This window comes from Micromesistius poutassou (assembly GCF_964030765.1).
Source record: "Micromesistius poutassou genome assembly, chromosome: 5".
NCBI classification, from domain to species: domain Eukaryota; kingdom Metazoa; phylum Chordata; class Actinopteri; order Gadiformes; family Gadidae; genus Micromesistius; species Micromesistius poutassou.
Window position 1 is genome coordinate 6,929,987 of NC_140275.1, and position 26,190 is coordinate 6,956,176.

General features: G+C 46.2%; 1 protein-coding gene across 2 annotated transcripts in view; it reads left to right on the plus strand.

The window, feature by feature from the left end:
- wdfy3 (WD repeat and FYVE domain containing 3) overlaps positions 1 to 26,190 on the plus strand; it is a 72,912-nt gene that overhangs the window by 29,623 nt on the left and 17,099 nt on the right. For both annotated transcript variants that reach the window (XM_084468316.1, XM_084468317.1), the window contains exons 17-45: positions 124 to 361; positions 625 to 725; positions 939 to 1,157; positions 1,670 to 1,851; positions 2,444 to 2,675; positions 2,946 to 3,106; positions 3,272 to 3,383; positions 3,680 to 3,870; positions 6,129 to 6,281; positions 6,536 to 6,609; positions 6,753 to 6,914; positions 12,409 to 12,503; positions 12,659 to 12,779; positions 13,070 to 13,287; positions 14,507 to 14,703; positions 14,979 to 15,116; positions 15,269 to 15,445; positions 17,263 to 17,496; positions 18,264 to 18,363; positions 19,031 to 19,191; positions 19,527 to 19,756; positions 20,472 to 20,581; positions 20,686 to 20,868; positions 20,980 to 21,137; positions 21,280 to 21,357; positions 23,621 to 23,854; positions 24,580 to 24,754; positions 25,059 to 25,222; positions 25,925 to 26,073. In XM_084468316.1, coding sequence (XP_084324442.1) covers positions 124 to 361; positions 625 to 725; positions 939 to 1,157; positions 1,670 to 1,851; positions 2,444 to 2,675; positions 2,946 to 3,106; positions 3,272 to 3,383; positions 3,680 to 3,870; positions 6,129 to 6,281; positions 6,536 to 6,609; positions 6,753 to 6,914; positions 12,409 to 12,503; positions 12,659 to 12,779; positions 13,070 to 13,287; positions 14,507 to 14,703; positions 14,979 to 15,116; positions 15,269 to 15,445; positions 17,263 to 17,496; positions 18,264 to 18,363; positions 19,031 to 19,191; positions 19,527 to 19,756; positions 20,472 to 20,581; positions 20,686 to 20,868; positions 20,980 to 21,137; positions 21,280 to 21,357; positions 23,621 to 23,854; positions 24,580 to 24,754; positions 25,059 to 25,222; positions 25,925 to 26,073 — 4,747 coding nt within the window. The remainder of the gene's footprint in view (positions 1 to 123; positions 362 to 624; positions 726 to 938; positions 1,158 to 1,669; positions 1,852 to 2,443; positions 2,676 to 2,945; positions 3,107 to 3,271; positions 3,384 to 3,679; positions 3,871 to 6,128; positions 6,282 to 6,535; positions 6,610 to 6,752; positions 6,915 to 12,408; positions 12,504 to 12,658; positions 12,780 to 13,069; positions 13,288 to 14,506; positions 14,704 to 14,978; positions 15,117 to 15,268; positions 15,446 to 17,262; positions 17,497 to 18,263; positions 18,364 to 19,030; positions 19,192 to 19,526; positions 19,757 to 20,471; positions 20,582 to 20,685; positions 20,869 to 20,979; positions 21,138 to 21,279; positions 21,358 to 23,620; positions 23,855 to 24,579; positions 24,755 to 25,058; positions 25,223 to 25,924; positions 26,074 to 26,190) is intronic.

Consider the following 26,190-nt stretch of genomic DNA (forward strand, 5'->3'; position numbering starts at 1 on the left):
CCCTGTGATAATGCTCTTGTGGTCATTCCCTGAGCCCTGTGATAATGCTCTTGTGGTCATTCCCTGAGCCCTGTGATAATGCTCTTGAGGTAACGCCCCCTGCTGTGTTCCCTCACTCCGCAGGCAGCATGACCACATCGATGGAGGGCTTTGGGCCCGACAGCGTGTTCACCACGCCGGGGGAGGACAGCAGTCAGTACCGGATCAGCCGCAGCCTGGTCCGCTCCAGCGAGGACAGCACCGTCCCCCTCACCCGGGTGAAGTGCCTGGTATCCATGACAACGCCCCACGACATCCGCCTGCACGGTTCAGCTGTCACCCCGGCCTTCGTGGAGTTTGACACGTCGCTGGAGGGCTTTGGGTCAGAACCTTCTCATGAACAACCATTTTTCAGTTATTTATCGCTAATTATTGGTTAGGCAGGTTAGGTTAACCACATATTATTATATATATTCTCTGACAGTAACATTGTTATTGATGAAAATGTAAACTTATACTTATCGGTTAAACCTTTACTAGTCTGTTTCATTGGCTGTGTCTCTTCCCGCTCTATTCTCATTGGTCATGTCTGTTCTTGGTGTATTCTCATTGGTCCCTTTCTGGTCTCTTTTTATTGGTCTCCAGGTGTCTGTTTCTGCCCAGCCTGGCTCCCCACAACGCCCCCACCAACACCACCTCCAACTCCGCCCTTAGTGAGGGAGCGGTACCCAGCGGCCGAGGAGCAGGTAACACACACACACATACTGTACTGCACTGTACTGCACTGTACTGCACTGAACTGGAGGATTGGTATGAATTGCATTGCATCCACCAATCACAAGCAATAGCTCTGGACCTGAAAGTGTTCTATTGAACCACATTGTTGTTTAATAGTGTCCTCATATCCTTTCTTTTTCTGCACCTCTCCACCCTTTTCCCTCCTCTCCCCCACCCTTCAGGGGAGAGGGTGTTCCCCCCAGCATCCGGCCTCACCTACTCCACCTGGTTCTGTGTGGAGCGCTTTAGCTCCGCCCCCCATCTCCACCCCCTGCGTCTGTTGACAGTGGTGCGACGGGCGTCGGCCTCGGAGCAGCACTACGTCTGCCTGTCCATCACCCTGTCGCCTAGCGACCGCTCGCTGTCCGTCTCCACCAAGGAAGAGCTGCTGCACTCCTACTGTGAGTCGTGTGTGTGTGTGTGTGTGTGTGTGTGTGTGTGTGTGTGTGTGTGTGTGCGTGTGCGTGTGTGTGTTTTCTCACTCACATTTCTTGGTTTGGGTTTTCCGTCACCACAGATATCTCGCCCTCAAATTGCAATTCTAAATGCTTTGTTGGCCTGCAAGTTACTTAGACAATATCGCCAAATTAATACCATTAAAAGCCCAGTGATAAACAATCAAAAAACTCAAATAACAATGGTGTAGAAAGCAAATAAATTAATCGCATTAAACGTTATTTAGTTTCCCTCTTTGGGGCACTTCTCACACCCTCTCTGAGGTCTGTTTATATTTTTGGACTATGGTGAATTGTGAAAGTTAGTCTATAGTCTAAGTTAGTCTATAGTCTTTCTGGATGGCGAGGCTGTGGTGGTAAAGAATCCAGGTGTTGAGTCTATACCTGGTCTGTGGCTGTCTCTGTCTCTGTCTCTGTCTCTCACTCTCTCCCCCCGCTCTCTCTCTCTCTCTCTGTAGCTGATGAGTCCAGAGAGGAGGGGTCTTTCTACGAGCTTCTTCCCTGCTGTGCGCGGGTCCGTTGTGCCGACCAGATCCTGGAGGGCCAATGGCATCACCTGGTGGTGGTGATGAGTAAAGGCATGCTGAAGAACAGCATGGCCTCGCTCTACATGGACGGACAGCTGCTCAGCACGGTCAAGGTATTCCGACCTCCCTACCTCCCTACCTCTGTCTTTCTCTTGCTCGCTTTACCTCCATCTCACGCTGTCTCTCCCTCTCTCTCTGTCTCTCTGTCTCTCTCTCTGTCTCTCTCTCTCTCTCTGTGTCTCCCTCTCTCTGTCTCCCTCTCCCTCTGTCTCCCTCTCTCTGTTGCCCTCTCTCTCTGTCTCCCTCTCCCTCTGTCTCCCTCTCTCTGTTGCCCTCTCTCTCTGTCTCCCTCTCTCTGTTGCCCTCTCTCTCTGTCTCCCTCCCTCTGTCTCCCTCTCTCTGTCTCCCTCTCTCTGTCTCCCTCTCTCTCTGTCTCCCTCTCTCTGTTGCCCTCTCTCTCTGTCTCCCTCCCTCTGTCTCCCTCTCTCTGTCTCCCTCTCTCTGTCGCCCTCTCTCTCTGTCTCCCTCTCTCTCTCTCTGTCTCCCTCTCTCTGTCTCCCTCTCCCTCTGTCTCCCTCTCTCTGTCGCCCTCTCTCTCTGTCTCCCTCTCTCTCTCTGTCTCTCTCTCTGTGTCTCCCTCTCTCCCTCCCCTGTGTGTATAAATGTGTGTCTATGTCCTTCTAATCAGTGCGCTGTGTTCCCCAGCTCCACTACGTCCACAGTGTCCCCGGGGGCTCAGGCTCAGCCAACCCCCCGGTGGTGAGCACGGTGTACGGCTACATCGGCACGCCCCCCGCCCAGCGGCTGGTCTCCTCCCTGCTGTGGCGCCTGGGGCCCAGCCACTTCATGGAGGAGGTGGTGTCCGCTGCTGGGGTCGCCGCCATCTATGAGCTGGGACCCAACTACGTGGGCAGCTTCCAGGCGGTCTACCTCCCCTGTGAGTGGGCTAGTGGTCTACCAGGGGTCTGCTAGGGTCTGGGTTATTTTAGGATCTAGGCTGTTTTAGGGTTGGGTTCTGTTAGGGTCTGGGTTCTGTTAGGGTCTGGGTTCTGTTATGGTCTATGTTAGTTTAGGGTTGGGTCATGTAAGGGTCGGGGTTCTGTTAGGGGCTGTGATCTGTTGGGGTCTAAGTTCTGTGAGGGGCTATAATCTGTTAGGGTCTGGATTATTTAGGGTTAATAATCTCTCTCTCTGCCTGTGTCTCCAGGTAAGGACTCCAAGACGGAGGGTGTTCCCCCTTCTCTGGTGTCTCTGGTCCCAGAGGAGAAGGTGTCCTTCAGCCTCTATGCCGTCTCTGTCTCCTCTCTCACCGTGGCCAAGATCAGGAAGGTCTACAACAAACTGGACAGCAAAGCCATCGCCAAACAGGTCAGTTCAAAACACACCTCCACTCACCCCTGGACGGGTCTCCTTCCTGTACCTGTGATGACCTCAAGATGGTTCTGTTAGTGACGGTAACGTTTTAAAAGTGTCACTAGTTGAGGAGGTCTGTCTGTTCTCTGTTGACTCCTGTCTGTCCTGCCTCGTTTCTAGCTCGCCGTGTCATCTCATGAGAATGCCACTCCGGTCAAGTTGATCCATAATGCCGCTGGCCACCTCAACGGCCCCGCCCGCACCATTGGAGCTGCTGTGATTGGTTATCTAGGTAACCCAAACATTCTGTTTATAACCTGTTTACAACCTGGCAGTACTCAATTCCTTGTTCTTTTTATTCTTTTTAATGTTTTCTTTAAAGTTGCAGTATGGCAAGTAGAATTTAAGAATGTTGAGATTGAAGAACCTGGAGATTGATGAGGTGGAACAAGAATGATGGGCCAAAGACCTTGTTATAGAGTTCTCTAGAATGAGAGTTCTATCAGGAGTGCTCAAAAGTATTCTGCTCGCCATTCACTGCAGCATTTTTGTTCCCCAACTTGTTCTCCGGTCTTTGTGTTCTATCAGGAGTGCGGGCCTTCATGCCCAAGCCCGTGGCCACCAACCTGCAGTACATCGGCGGGGCGGCCGCCATTCTGGGGCTTGTTGCCATGGCGTCAGATGTGGAGGGGTTGTATGCAGCAGTCAAGGCACTCGTATGCGTTGTTAAGAGCAACCCTCTGGCCAGCAAGGAGATGGAGCGCATCAAAGGATACCAGGTCAGACCAATCACTTACTCATATTGTCTTAAATCCTTGTTCTCAAGTCCGGGCTATAAGTCTATTTAAGGCTTTAGAATAAGTCTGGGTGTTTGGTAGGGGTGGGAATTGATAAGTTTTTATCAATATCGATGCCATTGTCGATTCTGCCTATCGATACAATTCCTTATCAATTCTCTTACCGATTCTTGAGTAGTTCATTGAGTGGCAAAAAAGGAGTTCTATACAGTTCACACCAAAAGCAACCATTACATTTTTGTTTTTTACATACTGAACAACACCATGACAGGATATAGAGTAGGAAAGAAAATCTAGGGGTAACTTGAGCCGATGTCGAGGGGCCAACTGCCTGAGAGCTATCGGTGTCATCATCAGCATGAAACTGGAAGATATTTGTATGCAGCTCGCTCTGCATTATTAATAAAAACGACTATACTACTACTATATAGGGATGTCACTTTTGAAAAAAATCAAGTTTGAACGGATATCAAGCAATGTATTAGAATATATTTGAATATCTACGAGGCCCTGCCCCCCCCCCCCCCACAAAAAAACCCACTGTAACAGAGATTCAATCACAAATGTATAACGTGACAAGAGGAAACATAAACAGGACGAACAGGACAAGGCCATATCCTCTTTGTTTGAAACAGTGTATCAACTTAATCAATATCAAGTGCCACTATGCATATCACAAAATTAGGCTATGCAATGAAAAACAAAAACAGAATCGGAACTGCACAGCGCAAACAATGACGTGACAACTTAAACAGGAGACAGCAGCAAGAGTACTAAGGCTTATAGCCTATCTGCAAGAAAAGTTTTTTGCTAGAAACACCAATCTATCAACTTGATCTGGATCAAGTGCGGCTCTCTTTTTATTCACTGTGTTACCTGCGGCGGAGAACACACGTTGGGAGCGCCTGGCACACAGGGATTTGCGTGTCAATGTTGAGAGAAGGGTATTTGTTGCAGCCCGTGTCTCTCCACCAATGCAGCGTGTTGCTGTCAGCGGGGATGACTTGGGGTCGCAGTTTACCGCTCAGGCTGGCTGCTCCGTGCGTTATCCATTTTCAAATCAGGATATATTATTTACTTGATTAGCGAGCTTGACTCGTATGCAGGCTTTTGAACACATGGCACTCGACGAGAAAAGCAGAAAACGCCGCAAGGGATCGTTAAGAAGAATCGAACGTTGGAGGCGTACAATTCTGATGGAATTGGTTAGTTGGAACCGGTTCTGAGTAGGAACAGGTTCTCGATTCCTACCCCTAGCGTTTGGTGGTCCTTGCTCTAGAATAAGTCAGAATATGTCTGGGTGTTTGGTAGGTGCTTGCTCTAGAATAAGTCAGAATGTCTGGGTGTTTGGTGGGTTCTACTCAAACAGTGTTTTTCAACCTTTGAGGTACTAATTATATGGATAATTTAAAATAAATATATCCTAAATATTTTTCAGTAAATGTATGATGAATTGTATGACGATATATATCGGGGGACAAGAGAAAAATGTCTATCAATAGATATTTCCTTCTATCATTCTTATCGTTGTTTTACTTAACGGCAATATTTTACGTCATTCTAACCGTGCCTAATGTTCACTACACGTGCGTGACAAATACAGAAACCAACATGGATGAGCATGAAACAGAACGAACGCCCTGCAACAGTCAGGCAGAACAATAGTTAAGAGAAGCAATCGTGAAAACACACTGGGAGCATAAGCAGCATTGCTGACTTTATCTTTCTCACGTCTCACCCTGGCCATGGTCTTCTTGCATTAATCATCTTTTAGGGGTGCCAGGAGGGCGTAGGCACTCTCTGCTCAGCCAATTGTGTGTTTATCTATTGTTTACCATTTTCATATGAGGTTGTTCAGGAAACGTAATCAAAGGTTGGGAATCACTGCTCTAGAATAAATCAATTTAGTGAGTCCTTGCTTTAGAATTAGTCCGTTGATGAGTCTTTGCTCTATGTAAGTCAGTGTTTGGTGAGGGCTGGCTCTATATAAGTCAGTGTGTGGTGAGGGCTGGCTCTATATAAGTCAGTGTTTGGTGAGGGCTGGCTCTATATAAGTCAGTGTTTGGAGAGGGCTGGCTCTATATAAGTCAGTGTTTGGTGGGTGCTGGCTCTATATAAGTCAGTGTTTGGTGGGTGCTGGCTCTATATAAGTCAGTGTTTGGTGGGTGCTGGCTCTATATAAAGCTGTTTCTGTTCAGTGCTGGCTCTATAAGTGTATTTGGTGTTCTTGTTGTCCCCAGCTGCTGGCCATGCTGCTGAAGAGGAAGCGCTGGCTGTTGAACAGTCACATCCTTCACCTGACCTTCTCCCTGGTGGGCACCGTGGACAGTGGTCATGAGACCTCAATCATCCCCAACTCCACCGCCTTCCAGGACCTTCTCTGTGACTTCGAGGTCAGAAACGCTGTTTATTGAAAGTCTACATTCTTAGGTTAATCCCGTGTATTTTGATTACAGTTAGCTGTTTGTCAGCAGTCTTACAAAGGACTCTGTTGCTGGTTAACATTCTGTAGTCTGTTAGCCTGGCGCTGAAGGATGTTCTGAGTAAGACATGACTTAAAGGAGCCACTGTGGTCCGATGGGCTACCTGCTGGTTGGTGCGGTCTGCTGCTGTGTGATTGTGATCAGGTGTTGCGGTGTGTCCTCAGGTGTGGCTCCACGCGCCCTATGAACTCCACCTGTCCCTCTTTGAGCACTTCATTGAGCTGCTCACTGAATCCAGGTAAGAAATCCTGCAGAAAATAATTCTGGCCTTGATCTTTATCAGCTGTGTTGCCACTAAAGAATTTTCCTTTCTTCTCGCTATACCCACTGAGCCACTTTATTATTTCTGACTGAGCTGTTGATGTGTGTTGTGCTCCACAGCGAGGCGGTGAAGAACGCTAAACTGCTGCGTGAGTTCCAGCTCATCCCCAGACTCCTGCTGACGCTGAGGGACACGTCTCTCTCCCAGCCCACCGTGGGAGCTATCGGCCAGGTGCTCAGCCTACTGCTGCAGGGCTTCCCCCACCCCTATGACCTGCTCAGGTACATATCTATCTATCTATATATATATACTGGTAAATATTAGGGATGCTAGGATATAGAATATTAGGACGGTACACTGGGTCCACGGCTCGGTATCTGTCACAGTTTTTGGGTCACAGTACGGTTTCGGTATCTTCATATTTCTGAAAAAAATAAAAACACATCACCCTTTAAAAAATTAACTCTTTATTCTGAACTTTCCATTCAGAAAAATGGCAGCATGAGTGACTAGACCTGGTTTCTGTCTCTACTGCATGAAATAAAGGGGAGAAAACAGTAAAAGGAAAAGTGCTTCTAGCTTTGACAACCTGTAGGTGCTTTGCCTTCTCTATTTAAAACCAAAGAAAGGGTACATACTTGTATAGGCAATACAAAATGTAAAAATAACAACATCAAGTTGGTACCCTGTTTGAGATATCTATTCATTTTATGTTGAGGTTCTTCTTTAAAAAGATCCCCCCATCCCTTGCTTGCAACAGAGACACTCCCGGGACACTAAGGCACTTAGGTGCAAGTTTTCAGCGTCTCGCCCGGGGTGTAATTCAATGTAGAACCACCACTGGATGGAGGTATTCACATTATAAAAATTTACTTTACTAACTAAGTAAAGTAAGGGATTACTTTAAGTAACAAGTAACGAGCAAACACTACTTTTTAAAAGTAACTTCCCCAACACTGTCCCCAAATAACTCTGCAGAGCCTCTTTTGGGGAGGGGATAATGAGGCTGGTTTCTTTCCTCTGTGGATGGCTCTGCTTGCACTGCTTGAAACAGCAGGGAAATGGCAAACATATTGTTATGATTATTAAGTTTAAGTGACACATATCTCATAAAAAAACATATCTATCACGTATTTTAACACCAACAATATCAAGAACAATTATTTAAAAGAAGATAACATAACTGATGTTCATGCTCCACAATGTCTTTGAGGGGATCCTTGTAGACTCTTCACAGCATGCTTCATCTAGGAAAGGCAGGGATTTAAGCCTTTGGTCAAGGGCTGGAGCTCTGTGAAGGTAGTCTAGAAGATCCTAGAAGACCCTCGTCATCGTATGGTATTGCTGAATCCAATATGTTCCAACACTGCAGATTTGAAAGAGGGCGGTGGCTCTTCAAATCTGCTTCTCTCTGTCTAACTTGCGCTCTTCATTGCCGCGTTGGGGCTGAGTGAATATTTGTTTTTATTCCCCTCTCTTTCCCCTCTCTTCTCCTGCTTGTATTTGCTTACATAGTGCTGATAGGCTCTAGGGAAATTCTGATAGGCTCCACAGATGTTCTGTGGATCTGACTGTACAACGTGCGTGTAGTCTTGTCTACAGCGCAATAAGTATGTTTTGGAAATGATAGGAAAATGCCACGGTTCACATGTGTGTATTGAACCGTAGGGGGCATACCGAATGACATGAGACAGGCCCGGGGTGGCCATCGGGCGTTCGGGAGGTTTCCCGTTGGGCCGGTCCACTTTCAAATGTATTTTGGGCCGCTTGGGTGAAAGAAAAAATTACTTTGACCATTATTTTATCTTCTCCTAAAGTAGACATTCTTAATTCATCTGAAATGTCAGCCCCAGCATCGCAGTATATATAATATGGATTATACAATGTACGGTAGTTCACCCCTCCCAATTATTTGAGTTGGTTTGGTCCATGTGTGTCTTTTCTTGAGCGGTAACAGAAGATAATCAGCAAACAGAAATTACGTTGATGAAGTGTCGTTGTTTGTGGAGGGCAGGAAAAGCCAAGGAGGAGCCGAAAAGGCCAGATTTAAAAAAAGAAGGGCACTGGAGGAAGATTCTACGCCGCCAAATTTGCCAAAATAAACCACCTGTTTAGAGGACAGACACAAGTTGCAGCCGGTAGAGAGAGGTGGATCTAATGATTAATTTGCAACATAAATCATTTAGCTATTTGTGCTATGTTTGCAATGCCAACCTGAGCATAAAAGCTTAAACCAATTCACCATTATTCTAGTTTATTTTGTTAAGCCATATGACGAATCACAAATATAATTTGTGAAAATGAACATGTAAACTCCAGCATGATCTGTGTAAGTTAGCCCCCAGTGTAAGTTAGCTAAAGTCACCCCTTCTTTTTTTGTAGCTTTAGAAGAGATAAGCTCTTTAGCCACGCTAAAGAGGCAAGACTGGACAACATATTTCACGTAAAATATAAAAGACAAACAAACGTGATAGTCAATTATATCAAATATAAAATATTTGGTAGCCTCAGAGCAGAAGTTCAGCCGGTCTGATGCTGCTGGTAAACCCGATACACGAAGAAGACAGGACTGAGGGGACAGGTAGAGAGGACTTTAAAAAAATATATTTAAATTATTTGATATAAGATAACCCACACATAGAACTGACATGATGCATTGAAATTCATTCATTTGAAATTCCCAAATATGTAATGGGTTAACATTGTATGTTTTAGATATAATTGATAGTTAAAGTAACAGATCCTTGAGGTGGATTTTTCATTTGGCAAACATTGATCCAATATCCAATAATAAAAAGGGATAGTTTTGTGCTGTTAATTTATGCAAATTCTCCCATCACTGGAAAAAAGTGGGCCGGTATGGGCCTGAAACTCCCGGGCTAAAAATGGGTACTACTCCGGCCCTGCCACGAGAAGTTACTCTGTATCGTTGCTTCACACCTTTTTATATATATATCAGGGATGCAAACAGCGCGCTTTTCGGCGGCTGCCGCTTTTTTCACGGCTGTTTGGGTGACTTGTGTGAATCGTGTAGATCCGATGAGTTTTTTTTTTTTTTTTGGGGGGGGGGGGTCTGGGAGGGTCTGAGGGTCTGACTATAATTTCATCAACAGTAATTCTGTATTGCATCAACGATAGATGCAATACAGAATTACTGTTGATGAAATTATAATCAGACCCGCAGACGCGGCGCCAAACTCCATGGTCAGACTATTAGAAAATCCTTGCAGCGCGAGATACAGGTGCGCGCGCCCTCCCGAAACAACTGGCTTCGCGTGCGCAGCGTTCTGATTTACTGTTTTCTCATAGACTGTATCTATGCATTTACTTATTTGGACGCAACTGCTTGCAACTCGCGACTCCTTGCGACGAGACGGGCTGAGACTTTCTAAAAACGGGGCAGTTCACACTGCTGCACCGGGCGGCGATTATTTTTATTTTGGTTGAGAGTAGGCTATAGTTGCTGTGTTTCGCCATTCTCCACTACTTCTGCATTGTAGTAATTCGCTGGAGCTTAGTTTGTTTAGATCCCGCTAGTTGGATACATTGCATTCTTTCGTAGTGGCGACTTCTCTACTGCAAGGGAAGCTCGGCTTCACCTAAAATTTCGAAAATTAAATGGTCAGATATATACTGTTGTGTTAACATTTCATTGATTAAAAATGCGTTAGAACACGTCCATCTCGAAGAGAGAAGAGTCCGTTCAGAATCCGCTGCTTATCGCAGGTCGACTGACTCGATTTCCTTCTAATACACTTACGTGTTTAATTTGCGTGTGTTTAGACAGATGGGCGCGCACACACACGCGCACCAAGCATCACCCGCATTCATTCATTCTATTAAATACTCACTCGCGGTAAAACTATGTTTTTTCCCACGATCAAATACTCATCAATCCTAAAAGTAATGGGCTTGTACACGATGTCTGGGTCAAGAACATATGTGTTTGCTGTACGGTATTTGCAGATGCATTGATTTAAAAGTACAACTTACCGCTGTATCAGCTGTTCTTTCCCAAATAACTTAACCAATCATTTACCCTAAAACTAGTTGTTTTGGAAGCCTGGAATATACTTTGCTCGAATGTATTATTGTTATTATTTTAACGGATGGCATAGCCTACTATACTTCATTCATGTTCATTCATGCAGGGAAAAAAATGTTTCCACAATCCACACGCTATTTCTATGCAGTTTCACACGTATGAATAATCTTTGACATCATAATATTTAACATGCAAGTGGTGTAGTGGTGCCTGGTTGCTGCGGGGGAAAAATCAGCTTTGCGCCGGGTGCAAACTAGCAATGACACATGCGTCGGTGTAGAAAATCAATTGCGCCGGGCGCAAGATAGGGCCCTTCTTCTGTTTGGCGCACATGGCTAATTTGCATACGCGCACAGGACTGTCGGAATGGGAACATAGTAAAGTAAAAATAATAAGAAAAGCGGAATCAATTTGTGGCGCTCGTTGTTCAATATTGGCCTATGTGTGGGAAACACTGGAGTGGGCTTATCTTATCAACAGGCGGCACTGCTTTTTTAAGGATACTAAAATCATTTAATACATTTTAATTGAGTCAAATAGATTGCTGAAGGTGGCGCAGGGCACATTGAGGAAAGGGGGTTGAGTGAACTACTTTGCTCTCCGTTATGATACAGAAAGTCTAGGGTGATCAGACGTCCCGGTTTCAGACGTCTGGTCGCGAGAGAATTTGATGAGAGTGGCACTTACTGTGCAACAAGTGGATAAAGGATGTAAAACCAGTTGGAAGTGGCCTTGGCTAAAAGTTGAAACTGCAATTGAGATCAAGGCAGTCAACGCAATTTCAAACTATCAGACTTTTTTTTTTTAAATTGAAAAAAAGGGATGTGCTAAATGCACTCTCTGCGTTAAAGAGATAAATTATGGTTCCAGAGGGCTGCATGCCCTGTTGGAACACTGCCAGAGCACAATACACACACAGAGAGTGGCCTCCATCGTATCTACCCAAAGTGTGGCCCAGCTCCTCTGTAAGGACAATCCTTTACCAGCTACCAGCCAGAATCAGGCCTCAGCAGCCGAAAAGATCAGGGAAAGTGTAGTACTCCCGATTCCAATGTGCAATCGGATTGCCAATGGAGAGATGAGTGTGTGTGTGTGTGTGTTGAAGACTAGTTAAACAAAATTAATGTTTTGTGGATTTTCATTTTAAGAATTTCAGTTTGCACTTTGTCTGTGTATAGGGTGGACCGGGGATGGCAGAGGTTGGTGGAAATGTCATTATTTGATATTTGCTGTGGGGGCGCGGGCTTTGAAAATCTCTCTCTTTTTTGACCATAGGTCTGTTTGCATCCCTGATATATATATATATATATATATATATATATATATACACCTTTACTATGCTTTCTGAACAGAAGAGATGAAAGATGCATAAGAGATGCGATGAGAGCTATATAGGAGATGAGCGACATCAAGGAGATAAAATATTTAGGGAGATGAGTGATAAAGTTTAGATAAGAGATCACAAATTATAGGCGACATATATGTGGATCAGATGAGAGAGTTATTGATGAGATAAGATCAGATGTTATATAGATGAGATGAGAGAGATATTGATGATATAAGATCAGATGTTATATAGATGAGATGAGAGAGATATACGGTAGATGAGATAATGTAAGAGATTAGATTAAAGAGATATAGCTAAAATGTAATCTGATGTAAGAGATGAGAGCTGGAGATCAGAAGAGGCATGGAGATGAGATGTTCTTCAAACAATTCTGCCCTCCCAGGTTTGGCCAGTTCATCTCCTCCACCCTGCCGACGTTTGCTGTGTGTGAGAAGTTTGTTGTCATGGAGATCAGCAACGAGGAGAAGATTGACGGAGGTAACATCTTCAGCTTAGCCATACCCTAGCCCTAACATAATTAGTTTGAACAAGCTAAGTGTTTAGGGTGAAGCCGGATCATGATGATGAGGATGATGATGATGATGATGATGATTGTTGCCTCACTGGGAAAGCATTCTTCTGTGGTGTTTAAGGTAATGATGAGGACTTTGGAGGTCTGCTGTCAGCCAACCTCATCCTTCTGAGGAACCGACTGTTGGACATCCTGCTGAGGCTGCTCTTCACCTCCAAGGAGAAGGCCACCATCAACCCCCAGTAAGATACTCCTACAAGAGAGAGAGAGAGAGAGAGAGAGAGAGAGAGAGAGAGAGAGAGAGAGAGAGAGAGAGAGAGAGAGAGAGAGAGAGAGAGAGAGAGAGAGAGAGAGAGAGAGAGAGAGAGAGAGAGAGAGAGAGAGAGAGAGAGAGAGAGAGAGAGAGAGAGAGAGAGAGAGAGAGAGAGAATACCCATTATAATATAGAATATTATAATAATTACTATTATTAATAGATTATATTAATGAATGATAATACTCCAGGTAAAGTTGCCTCTGCCATCCCCTGCAGGGCGTGTGAGGAGGTGGTGCGGACGCTGGGCTTTGATTGGCTGCTGATGTTCCTGGAGGAGCACGTGCACTCCAGCACGGTGACGGCGGCCCTGTGGATCCTGGTGGTGCTGCTGTCCCACAACAACATCCTCCACCGCTTCAAGGAGGGCCTGTGTGGGGGCGGCTGGCTGGACCACACCGACTCAGTCCTCACCAACAAGATCGGCACCGTGCTCGGTGAGTGCAGGCGGCTCAGGAGGAAGAGCGGGTCGGCTGGTAGCCTGGTTACTGGTTCGATCCCCGGCCCCTCCTAGCGTAGAGTGTGAAGGTGTCCCTGAGCAAGACGCTAACTAACTAACTAACTGCTCCTGACAAGCTGGTTGTCGCCTTGCCCTTGCATGGTTGACACATGTGTGAATGTGTACATGAATGGGTGAATGGTTAGAACAAAGATTAGAAAAGCACTTTATTAATGCAGTGCATTTACCATTTACAGCCGCCTCCATTTTACCTCCTCTCGCGTGAACACTTCAAGGCTGTGTGGAGAGATTGATAGAGTGGTAGGGACTGTATCGAGACTCAGCCTAAGGCCATCCTCAGGTGTGATATTACCATAGAATGTAAAATACCTGAACGTAGCGTTTATAGGTTATTTCATTCTGGGTCGACCCATCTTCAGTTATGTGTAGTTGGTTAGGTAAACTTGTTGCCAGTTTATACAAATTTTAAGGCCCCCCTCCTGAGTAGCCCAGTCTGCTGTGATTGGTCAGCATGCCCACTCTGTTGCAATTAGTCGAACGCTTGCGCGTGTGTCAGCAAATTCACCCCCCCGAGAAGTTGTTAACATTGCGGCTAGCCAGGAGGCGGGACTTCTGCACTTCAGCACCGCCCACGGCAAGCTGTTTCACACACGTATTGAGGGGAGTTCTCGTGTCGCGAATACTCCCCCTGGCTCGGATGTAGATTTACCTAGTTTAGCAGACATTAAACATGTATACATCAGATTTATCCCTGGGTAAACAGCACAAGTCCGGCAGTCCTCCAAAATTTTTCAAGAATTTTTTTTTGCACAAAGTTCAAACCACCGTTTTGCTTTGTGATAATTGGAAGTAGTACCATTCTCATACTTTGGAAAACATGGCTGTTCTGAAACTCTGCCGTAAGCAAGTCGAACTGGGACTGATGAGTGGATCGGAAAGCCACTGAAGTGATATTGTTGTTTTATTATATTTATTCTGTATGTGTATGTATGTGTTTAACCAATTTAACCACTTTAGAAAACGATAAATTAACAACTTGATTCTGCAGCAGTGGTCTCCGGCTGCCACGTTTACAGGCAGTGAAAGATACGCATTATGAATGAACAGATTTTCTTTATCTTTTCTTCAGCAAACGTTCAGATATTGGTCAGGTGTTGGGGCCCGCCATAATGCTGATTCCCTGTTGCTTCCTCCAGGTTTCAATGTGGGCAGGAGTGCTGGTGGGCGCTCCACGCTGCGGGAGATCAACCGAGACGCGTGTCACTTCTCCGGCTTCCCGGTCCTGCAGGCTCTGCTGCCAAAACACACCAACGTCCCTGAGATCTACTTCCTGCTGATGGCCCTCTTCCTGCAGCAGCCGGTCACTGAGATGCCTGACAGCCTCCAGGCACAAGTCAGTACAGCCCCTAACCTCTCTACAATCTTTGTGTGTGTCCTCAGTGTTAAGCCGGATTCAGACAATGTGTTATTGTGTATGATCTGACCTGTATTCACAGTGTGTGTTATTGTGTATGATCTGACCTGTATTCACAGTGTGTGTTATTGTGTATGATCTGACCTGTATTCACAGTGTGTGTTATTGTGTATGATCTGACCTGTATTCACAGTGCGTGTTATTGTGTATGATCTGACCTGTATTCACAGTGCGTGTTATTGTGTGGTCCTCAGTTTGACCTGGACTCCATCTGGACCTTTATCTTCGGGGTCCCTGCATCCAGCGGGGCGGCGCATGTGGGCTCCCTCCACAATGTCTGCACCGAGGCAGCCTTCCTGCTGCTGGCCATGCTACGTAGCATGCTGAACCTGGTACACACACACACACACACACACACACACACACACACACACACACACACACACACACACACACACACACAGATTTTTATACATATGAATGTGTGTCTATCTATCATTTCATCCGACTCATCATTTCTGACTGTTTGCGTGTGTCCCTCCAGCCCTGGCAGTCTGAGGAGGGGTCCTGGCTCAGGGAGTACCCAATCACCCTCATGCAGTTCTTCAGGTATATGTACCACAACGTGCCCGACCTCACACCCATGTGGCACAGCTCAGAGTTCCTGTGCGCTCTGGCAGCCAGCGTCTTCCCCTTCAACATCAGACCCTACTCTGAGATGGTATGTTAACACTAAAACCCTCACACTAACCCCTAGCCCAAACTCACCTTCAGACCCTACTATGTTATGGTATGTTTTCACTTAAACCCTCAAGCTAAACCCTAGCCCAAACTCACCTTCAGACCCTACAAGTGGCGCCAACTTCAGGTCAACATTGGGGGGGGGGGGTCATAAAATTTTCATTCAAATGTGTTCCACCAAAAAGTAGGCTATATCACTTCTCCAAAGTCCTGCTTTCAGAATTTGAGGTTCAGAACAGTAGTTCATGAATTATTTATGTATTATTTATCTGTAATTGATTTGATTTATTCCAAGTTGTGATGATGTATGATTTAACCACTTATTTTCCATAAACATGGCCGAATAAATGGGAGTAGGCCTAGCTTAATTATATTTCAGTCACTAATTTAGAAATGTAGAAATCATGGAAGTAACTCGCCAGGCTCTCGTAGTTCGCAAGCACTGACTTCACACTGCTCACTCACATCGTCCAGCAGGTGGGGCAAAGCGGGTGCTAACTGTTCCCACCTGCAGGCTTACGGAAAGAGTCAAACCATGCCATGTCTTTTTGGTGACTCTCTGATTGTATTGATCAGCTCTTTGACTGTCTTCATCGCATCTCGCCATATGTTAACCTTTGAAACGGCATCTTGAAAGGCAAGGTTCATGTTGTGGGCATTACAATGCACGTACATTGCCTCTTCTTGTATGTCCTTGACGCACGCTTGTAAGCCCAACCTGCTCCCTGACATATTCGACCTGTCAATCATTTGGCACTCTGCCAACCATTGGTATGTCAGGAATGTTGCCAGCTTTAGAATGATTGGTGGGGGAGATTTAGGGGGAGGGAGGTGGCAGGGTGCTATCGCACCGCAGCGTTCTATCATGCAGCACAACGTTCTATCATGCAGCACAGCGTTCTATCACTCAGCACAGCGTTCTATCACACAGCCAGTGTTCTATCACGCAGCACAGCGTTCTATCACGCAGCACAGCGTTCTATCACACAGCCAGTGTTCTATCACGCAGCACAGCGTTCTATCACGCAGCACAGCGTTCTATCACTCAGCACAGCGTTCTATCACGCAGCGCAGCATTCTATCGCGCTTGCTTTATTTAAGGGGACAGACAACGAAAACATGCCAGTTCACTTAGTTTCAATATTGAGGGTTTTTTGCACCCCCAACCTTATCTTTGGGGGTGCAAGAAACCTTGTTCCCCCCAGAGATGGTGCTCACGCCAACCCTCACGCTAACCCCTAGCCATAACTCTCACCTTCAGACCCTACTATGATATGGTAAATTGACACTAAACCCCTAGCCCTCACCACCAGACCCTATTCTGAGATGGTAGGTTAACAACATGACCTCAATCAAAGAGTGAATCCTAAACCTAACCCTAACCATAACCTCTAAACCTAACCCTAACAAAGCATAAGACCATACTCTGAGATTGTGAGTTTGCAAGTTGTCCTGAATCGAAGACCCCCATACACCTGTCCCCTAACCACTAACCCTCAACAGATCAGACCCAATCTTTAAACAAAGCTTCATGTTGCAACATCAAGGTCACTGCAGGGTTATAACCTGGGGGTTCCTGGTTTGGTTTGGTTTGAGTTTGGAACCAGAAGTAGGTTGTAAGCCGGTACCATTTCCTGTGTGTTGTGAGTGATTCTTCCAGATAAAAATGAAATTACGATATTAATGTTTCAGATGGAGTTGTTTGGAGTTCTTGCCTTCCTGCCATTCGATTACCCGGCCTGCCATGCAGAATACTGTTTCTAGATGCAACAACATGTGTTATTTGTCTCCATCCAGGTTAGTGACCTGGACGACGAGACGGGGTCTCCCACAGAAGAGTTCAAGGGCTTTGCCGGAGACTCTGGGATGAACCGGAGCCAGTCTGAGTACTGCAACGTGGGCTCTAAGACCTACCTGACCAACCACCCCGCCAAGAAGTACGTGTTTGACTTCATGAGGGTGCTGATCATGGACAACCTGTGCACCACCCCGGCCACCAAGCAGACCCCCGTCCTGGACCTGCTGCTGGAGGTGAGGAGCGCCCCCCTAGTGGAGGAGGGTCTACGTCCCTGAAGATACTAGATCTTTCTCCTAGGATGGAAGCATTGGACTGCAGCAGTTATCTCGCACATAGTTTCATATTGCAGTTACAAATGTTCCTGTTTGCTGTAACTTTTGTTTTGTTGACTCTAAGAGAGTTCACTCCACCAGGTGAGGCTGTTCTGGTGTTGGTCCCAACCTTTTCTGTGCTAGTGGACGTCATGCATATCCAGTAATTAGTAGTGGTTCACTAAGTGCTTATTAGTATTATTAATAGTAGCATAATGTCCGTACTGCATGTATATAAGTGTTATTGTGTTAGAAATGTGTTAATGTGTTTGGCTGGTTTGAGGGCTTGCTATTTTAACCTGGTATCAGAAGGCACAAAAAAACACAAGCAACAACGGTTTGCATTTAGTGCTCGTAACAGTTACCCAACAATGGTAAAAGTAAAAAAAAGTATCATAAAGTTGACGTGGGTCGTAACCATGACGATAACATGCCCCCCTCTTTCCTAAAACTCTCAGCCTAAAAGGCATTTTTCTAGATCACATAGTGTTCGTATTCCATCTGAAACTGGACTTGCTGGCTCTTTAATGAAATATATATATATCATTAAATCTCCATTGTTTATTATTCTGCGTGACCACAGTCCTGTGACCGCACCTGGAAGGGTCTGGATGGTTTATGTGTGAGGTTCTGAGCGCTTGGTGTTCTGATGGGGTAATGTTCTGAGCTCTGTGGACTCTCCCTGACAGGCGTCTCCAGAGCGTTCCACCAGGACCCAGCAGAAGGAGTTCCAGTCGTTCATCCTGGATGGAGTCATGGACCACCTGCTGGCAGCAGACCTGCTCTTAGGTAAGATATTACTAGGATTGTTATTATTAATTAGGGGTGTGCATCTCTCCAATAAAAGACGATTCGATGCGTATCTCGATACATGGGGTACGATACGATTCAGGAACGATAAATTTTTTAAATGAAACGATTCGATTCAGAAGGATTTCGATTTGATTCGATGTGGCACGGCTCAATTCGAGAGGGTATGATGCAATGGATTTCTTGTTGAAAGTAGACAATCATTTCACAAAATGAATTAACTTGTAAATGTGGCATTTCCTTCAAAAAGATTTATCAAAGACTAGAGAAGAAGTGTATTTGTTAGGGGTGTGCATCTCTCCAATAAAAGACGATTCAATGCGTATCTCGATACATGGGGTACGATACGATTCAGGAACGATAAATTTTTTAAATGGAACGATTCGATTCAGTTAGATTCAGAAGATTTGCATCTTTTAAATCAAAATCGATTTTCCGATTCAAATCGGTTTTTGTTATTAATGCTAATATAGATTTGCTATTGAGAATTTTCTATATACACCTCACAAGCAGTGCTTTGCTACTATAATACATCACGCTCTGTTTTAATTCTAGCGGGCATTTAATCATGTAAAACACATTGTTAATCTTGTCTTATCTTGAAGGGAAGGGTGAGCCTAACTCTTCCTTCTCCTCTTCCACCCAGGTGAGGACTCCTCCCTGGCGGTCAGTAGTGGCGGCAGCTACCAGACGCTGGTCTACAACATCTTCTACTTCAGCCAGCGTGTGGTGGACAAGCTGTGGCAGGGCATCTTCAACAAGGACTCCAAGCTGGTGGTGGACTTCATAGTGCAGCTCATAGGGCAGGTAACTACAGCACAGGGAACTCTTTATAGCTCAGGTAGCTCTCTATAGCACAGGTAACTACAGCACAGGTAACTCTTTATAGCACAGGTGACTGTACTGGACAGTTCACTTTTTAAAGGACAGTTAACTCTTTATAGCCCAGGTAACTATAGCACGGGGAACTCTGCTCTATAAACACACTGAACACTAATATAGCCCTCCCTCTAAATTACAAAATGGTCTCTAAATTACAAAAGGGGGCCAGAGAAGGGATGTTTTAACGGCTTTTCATTTCAAACAGGGTGTTTGGTGTTGGATGATAATAGTAATGCACCTCTCCCTCCCCCCTCATTCAGTCCAAGCGGCGGTCGCAGGGCGTGTCTCTGGACTCTGTGTACCACAGTCTGAACCGCACCGTGCTGTTCCAGCTCTGCAGGCCTCACAAGACGGTGGCCCAGCAGGTGGCACTGCTGGACGCCCTCAGGGTGCTCACGGTCAACCGCAACCTGGTGCTGGGCCCCGGGAACCACGACCAGGAGTTCATAGCCTGCCTAGCTCACTGCTTCATCTGTCTGCACACTGGCAGGTAACACACACACACACACACACACACACACACACACACACACACACACACACACACACACACACACACACACACACACACACACACACACACACACACACACACACACACACACACACACACACCGAATTTAGTTGGAGCGTGGAGTGCTTTTTAATTTAGAGGCCGGAGCGGCCTCACTGTTTTGGCTCAGATACCGCTCACACCACGAGTCTGAGGCATGCCCTCTTGATGTTGCCAAGCTTGTTCATTGTTACTTATTGTCTATCTTTTAAAATAAATGTTCCATGAGTGAAATATATTGCTCTTAGTTCTTTAGATTTTAAGTTTTCTGTTTAATGTGACAATTTGTAGTAGATTATTTCTCCCTCTTTTAAATTGGAGTGAGCGTGGAGCGATTTCACTGGAGCGGGAGGATTTTTAAGTGGAGCGGGGAGCGAAGTAGAGCGGAGTGACCTGACGCGAATTTGAGCGGAGGAGCGGCCGAGTGAACAGCCACCTGAACGAGGAGCGCTCCGCTCAGCTCTGCTCACTAGCTGTGATGCACATGAATTGTATGCATGCACACGAATTGCACATGAATTGGTACAAACCTTTGTGTGTGTGTGTGTGTGTGTGTGTGTGTGTGTGTGTGTGTGTGTGTGTGTGTGTGTGTGTGTGTGTGTGTGTGTGTGTGTGTGTGTGTGTGTGTGTGTGTGTGTGTGTGTGTGTGTAGCGGTGTGGAGGGTTTCGGTCTGGAGGCAGAAGCTCGCATGACCACCTGGCATGTGATGATGCCTGCTGAGAACCAATCAGACGCAAGCAGCAACCAGGAAGTCAGCGAAGGTAGCACTCGCACACAGCAGGAAACAGGTGTTTGTTTGGTGCCATTAAGACTGTTACCAGGGTTCACCAGGGTGTGTGTGTGTGTGTGTGTGTGTGTGTGTCAGGCCGCCAGCTGCTCCTGAAGGCGGTGGCCCGCGTGTGGACGGAGCTGATGCACAGTAAGCGCAGCATGCTGGAGGACATCTTCAAGGTGTCCCTGCCCTCCAACGACCGGGGCCACGTGGACGTGTCCACCGCCCGGCCCGCCCTGGAGGAGCTGGCCCTCAGGAGCTGGCAGATCCACCTGGGTGAGGGGACACTCCATGCACACATACACAGACTAGTGAACCACACACAATGGTTGCGTTTTTTTCTTCAGAATTTTGATGTGAGAGCTTTACATTACATTACTCTCTCAGCCCAAGAGAAGAAGCTGATTGGTCGAGGTGAGGCGGTGACTCCAGCCAGCCAATCAAAGCTGTCGCGGGTCAGCAGTGGGTTCGGTCTGTCTAAACTCACTGGGGTCCGTCGCCACAAGAAAGACCCCAGCCTCAACAAGAACCAGCTGTCTGCCCAGGTACACACACACACATACACACACACACACATACACACACACACACATACACACACACACACACACACACACACACACACACACACACACACACACACGTTTGTTGTCTTGTTGTTGTTTATGCGTGTTGTCATGGCAACAGGAAACCTTCCAGTGGATGTTTACCCACATCGCCGTGGTGAGAGACCTGCTGTCCATACAGTTTAAGGAGCATCAGGAGGTAACACACACTATACACTAAACACTACACAAACTCTACACACTATATACACTACATACTACAAACTATACACACACACACACACACTACTCACACTATAAACACAATACACACACTACACTATTAATACACTTCATCCACACTATATACACAATACACACACATTGTAATAGATGGAGCATTAGGAGGAAACAGACTATACACAACATTTAACTACACAGTATACACTACACATTATCCACACTTTATACACTACACACTACATATGCACTATACACACTACACTCACATCCAGCACTAGGGGCATCAGGAGGTAACACACTACACTGTATGGTGGCAGAATTATGTGAGACTCAAGTTGTTTCAGGGTGTTTTGGTGAACTACAAAAAAGCAGGGAGGGATAATTATATGAATAAAATTGATACAACCACCAGTGGCAGCATTGTACTTTGAAAGCTGGTGGGCAGCATGTCTTGGACTACAAGTGAAGAAGGAAAGGATGCAAAGCCAATTAGTCAAATCAGGCCTACTCTTGATTTGTAAAACAGTAAAGTAGTAAATAAATAAATCTGGGCCTATCATTGGGCCTATTTTTGCCCTCAATGACTGAAGCTATTTGTTGTAATCTGGCTATGTTTTTTTTTCAGCTACAATTGTTTTAAGAAAAATTAAGACACAATACCAAAAGTGATGCCATTTAAAATGCATAATTCTCTGAATCATTCACTAACATCCTTTCCACAATATCAAACAGAACGGTCAGAGTAACAAACAGAACATCATTTCTAACTATTGACATGGGCTGTAAGCCTAACATTGTTTGAGGCAAATGTGGATGTTAATGGATGTTTCAGAATGTTGGTCATGGTGTTAAGCCAAATAAGATTGAGGGACTTCATTTATAGATCAAGTCAATCCTCCTCGCTGTTTGTGTTGCAAAGATATCAGTGACCTGGTCATACCAAACGGGATATTTTTAAAGTGATTTCAGAATAATGGCGTGTGTAACCCAACGGAGGAGTGTCGAAAAATAGGTAGGCTCAGCACGTTTATTTCGGCAGACTTTTGGCTGTGGAAACGCCAATATAAGTGAACCGAGACGCACCGAACTGCACCGCTCGGTGGAAATGCCAAGAAAAGCGATCAGAGCCGCACTGTACCACAACAAACAGCAGCACAGCGCACCGCTCGGTGGAAACGAGGCATACGAGCGGGTTTGTTGGTTCTCGTAGCCTAGAGACTTGAGGGGATAAACCCTCCCTCCGGGCTGCTCCACAGCCAGGGCTCCTGCTTATTGGTTCATAGTGCAGCGAGGGCTCATGCTTATTGGTTCATAGCGCAGCCAGGACTTCTTATTGGTTCATAGCGCAGCCAGGGCTCCAGCCTATTTGTGAATAGACGTTGACGCGATTCAGATCCCTTAGCTAGTCCCACCCACTCAGAGGAGGACTTTCCTCCTCTCTCCCATTGAACCCCATGTTATTCACCGGCCGCCAGTAGTTCTTTGGGGAGGAACGTCCTCCCCAAAGTAATATTCAATAGGGGGTGCTAATGTCCCTTTACCCAGGGAAACGAACATTACATATACAAAGGCATTAAAGTAGTCATATTTAAGGGCATTAATTCATTAAAGTAGTCTGGGCAATCTACACTTTTTATTCTCAACAATGTTTAGTAGGATCTTCCTCCCTCTCCTCACTGGAGAAGCCTCCACTGCTACACACTATAAACACTACACAAACATCCAGTACTAGGAGCATCAGGAGGTAACACACTACTCAAAGGCCTTGTTAACATAATGATTATGTTGATAAATATGTAGATTCTACAACCGTTTTTTAGGTTATATCTAGATTCACAACATTAGCATGTGACACCCCCCTTGCTTTCTATTGGTTGACGACTGGCAACCTATGAGCTTGCTACCTGACTTGACAACAACACATTACTGGTCAATCTATATTAACTGTAGAATCCACTTCTTCCGGAGGGGGTTTGACCAGGGATGTCCAACACTCGTCAACAATTCCCATTGTCGTCATCTCAACAAAATCCTCTATTTGCATCTCACATCTTGGTTTGAATAGAGGGGTGTAGTGTGGCTGATCTTGACCTAGCTAACCCAAAACATTCTAAACTATATATATATCTATCTTAACAAGTGTAGATGGCATATTTTGGGGTGAGGGGGCTAGGCCAGATTGAAGGCACTAAAACAGAAGAAGGTGTGTTTTTAATGTAGCACTCTGTCTCTCCCTCCAGCGACAGCAGACCTGTCTGAAGTACGTGACGGAGGAGTGGGCGGGCATCGAGTACGAGCTGCTCAGAGAGCGGGGTCTCTGGGGCCCGCCCATCGGCTCCCACCTCGACAAGTTTGTCCTGGAGATGACGGAGGGGCCGTGCCGCATGAGGAAGAAGATGGTCCGCAACGACATGTTCTACATCCACTACCCCTTCGTCCCGGAGCCGGAGCCCAACCCCCCCAACTCCACCCAGGTACTTAACAACCCCCGACCCCCACCCTACTCATCCAACTAGGCACTAACACACCCCGACCCCAACCTTACTCCTTCACCCAGGCACAAAACCCAATGACCTTTACATTTTTTCCCAAACCCTTGATCTATTACTACATACCTTTTTGCATTTGAGCTTCCTTTATTGTATGCCTTTTTATCTTGCCAACCGCCCTGTAACTTTTGGCATGTTCTGCCTGGACACATTCTCTAGGCGATCGCTAAACAGATTTTTGTGGTAACATAACTGCCTGCTCAACGCTGCTACACCAGTAAATAACGCCGTTGCAACAGCTCCTGCAAAGTGTGACTATTGGATCTTCCGGCGCGACCACTGCTATGGAGAGCTCTCTGTCACTCAGTGCAGTGTGCTACTGAGATCGCAGACAGCCTCTTGACTGTCCCGGAGTGGTTGGCACTTGTTGGCTGGGATCGCCGTCTCTCAGTCAGCTAGGCAATAGCATGACCAATGCAACAGAGTGGGCATGCTGACCAATCACAGCAGACTGGGCTACTTTGGGAGGGGGGGCTTAGTTTTTGAAAAAAGTTTTTGAAAGACATTGAAATTGGTTAGTGTGAGAATATGGTGGGGGGGTATTTCTAACATACAGGCATGTAACCCTATTCTAGTAGTACCCCCAAATGCCATTATTAACCCTGCAAAAACATGATATGGGATCTTTAACACCCCCGTTGTGTGTGTAGATTCAGAAGCCCCAACGGTACCGGCGTGCCATCAGTGCGGACAGTAAGGAGTACTACATGAGGCTTCTGTCTGGAAACCCCGGCATGTACCAGCACTCCCTGGAGCCCAGCGCCCCCGGGGAGACCAACCACACAGAGCCCGAGCACGGAGAGGACACCATCGCCAGGGTCAAAGGTCAGGACATTGTTATACATAGATCACCTTAACCTGTGGTCAACTGGTTTAAATCAGGTTTGGGTCCATATGTTTCCTGTTATGGTCATTAAGCAGCTTTAACCTTTTCCAAATGGTCTGAGCAAGTCTAGTCAAGGATAGTTTTAACCAGTTGCCACTGGTTTTAGCAGGTAATACACCAGTTTAAACCTTCAGCTAAGAGCCGGTTTCTCATCTGAGCAGGTCATAAACCAGTGGGAACCTGTTGTTACTGGTCTGGACAGGTCCTATACCAGTTTTAACCTGATGTCACTGGTCTGAACAGGTCTGGTCAAGGCTCCTCTGAAGCGATCTCGCTCCACGGCGGACGGGGGAGACGAGGACAGCGGGGACCTGACCCAGGACCAGCTGCTGGAGTCGGGAGGACCGGAGGAGGAGGAGAGGACTGACAACACCTCTCTGCTGCGCCTCCTCGAGGAGGGAGAGAAGGTACGGGCTACTACTACAACTCACCATAACACAACCCATTGTCTGGACTCACGATACAATACAACTTTATTAATCCCCCCGTAGGATGGCCTCTTGTTCTAAAAACAATGGCATAAAGATTTAATTTAAGAATTTGTAAATTACAAAGCGGCATCAGATCGTAAACAAACTCATGTTGTGCAAGTGGATTATAGATATCTCTAAGGGCGCACTCACACTAGGCAAAGTTGCCTTGTACCGTACTCAAGTACGATTGCCCGCCCCCCCCCCCCCCCCCCCTTACTGTGCCGCTGGCCTGTGCTCACACTAGGCTATCTCAACTGGGCCTGTGTGCGGTTGCCTCTTGTACATATGGTTATGTATCCGTGCGTGTGTACGTGTCGGCTCATTAGCATCTGTACCGTGGCCAGAGCACACCTCTCCGAAGTGTACTGAGGACACGGAATTGAACTGTACTTGAGTACGGATGGTGTGCTCACACTAGCCAAACGATCTAGGCTTTAGGGGGCAAACGTACTCGGGCACGGTACAGATGGCCTAGTGTGAGTGCGCCCTAACTGTAGTATAGCAATAGAATTACTGGGTGCCCTTTCAAATGAACTTATTACAAAAACAACTTCTTACAAATGTATTGGATACTCGGATTGAATGAACTGTAGTGTGTTCTAAACTACTAACTCCTATGTATTTAAACAACTCCAGATCCAGCACATGTACCGGTCTGCCCGGGTCCAGGGCCTGGACACCAGCGAAGGCCTGCTGCTCTTTGGGAAGGAACACTTCTACGTGATCGACGGATACACCATGACCGTCTCCAGGGAGATCAGGGACATAGACACCCTGCCCCCCAAGTACGTAGACCTAGACATAGTCCCTAACCCCGAGTATAGACCCTAGACATAGTCCCTAACCCCGAGTATAGACCCTAGACATAGTCCCTAACCCCGAGTATAGACCCTAGACATAGA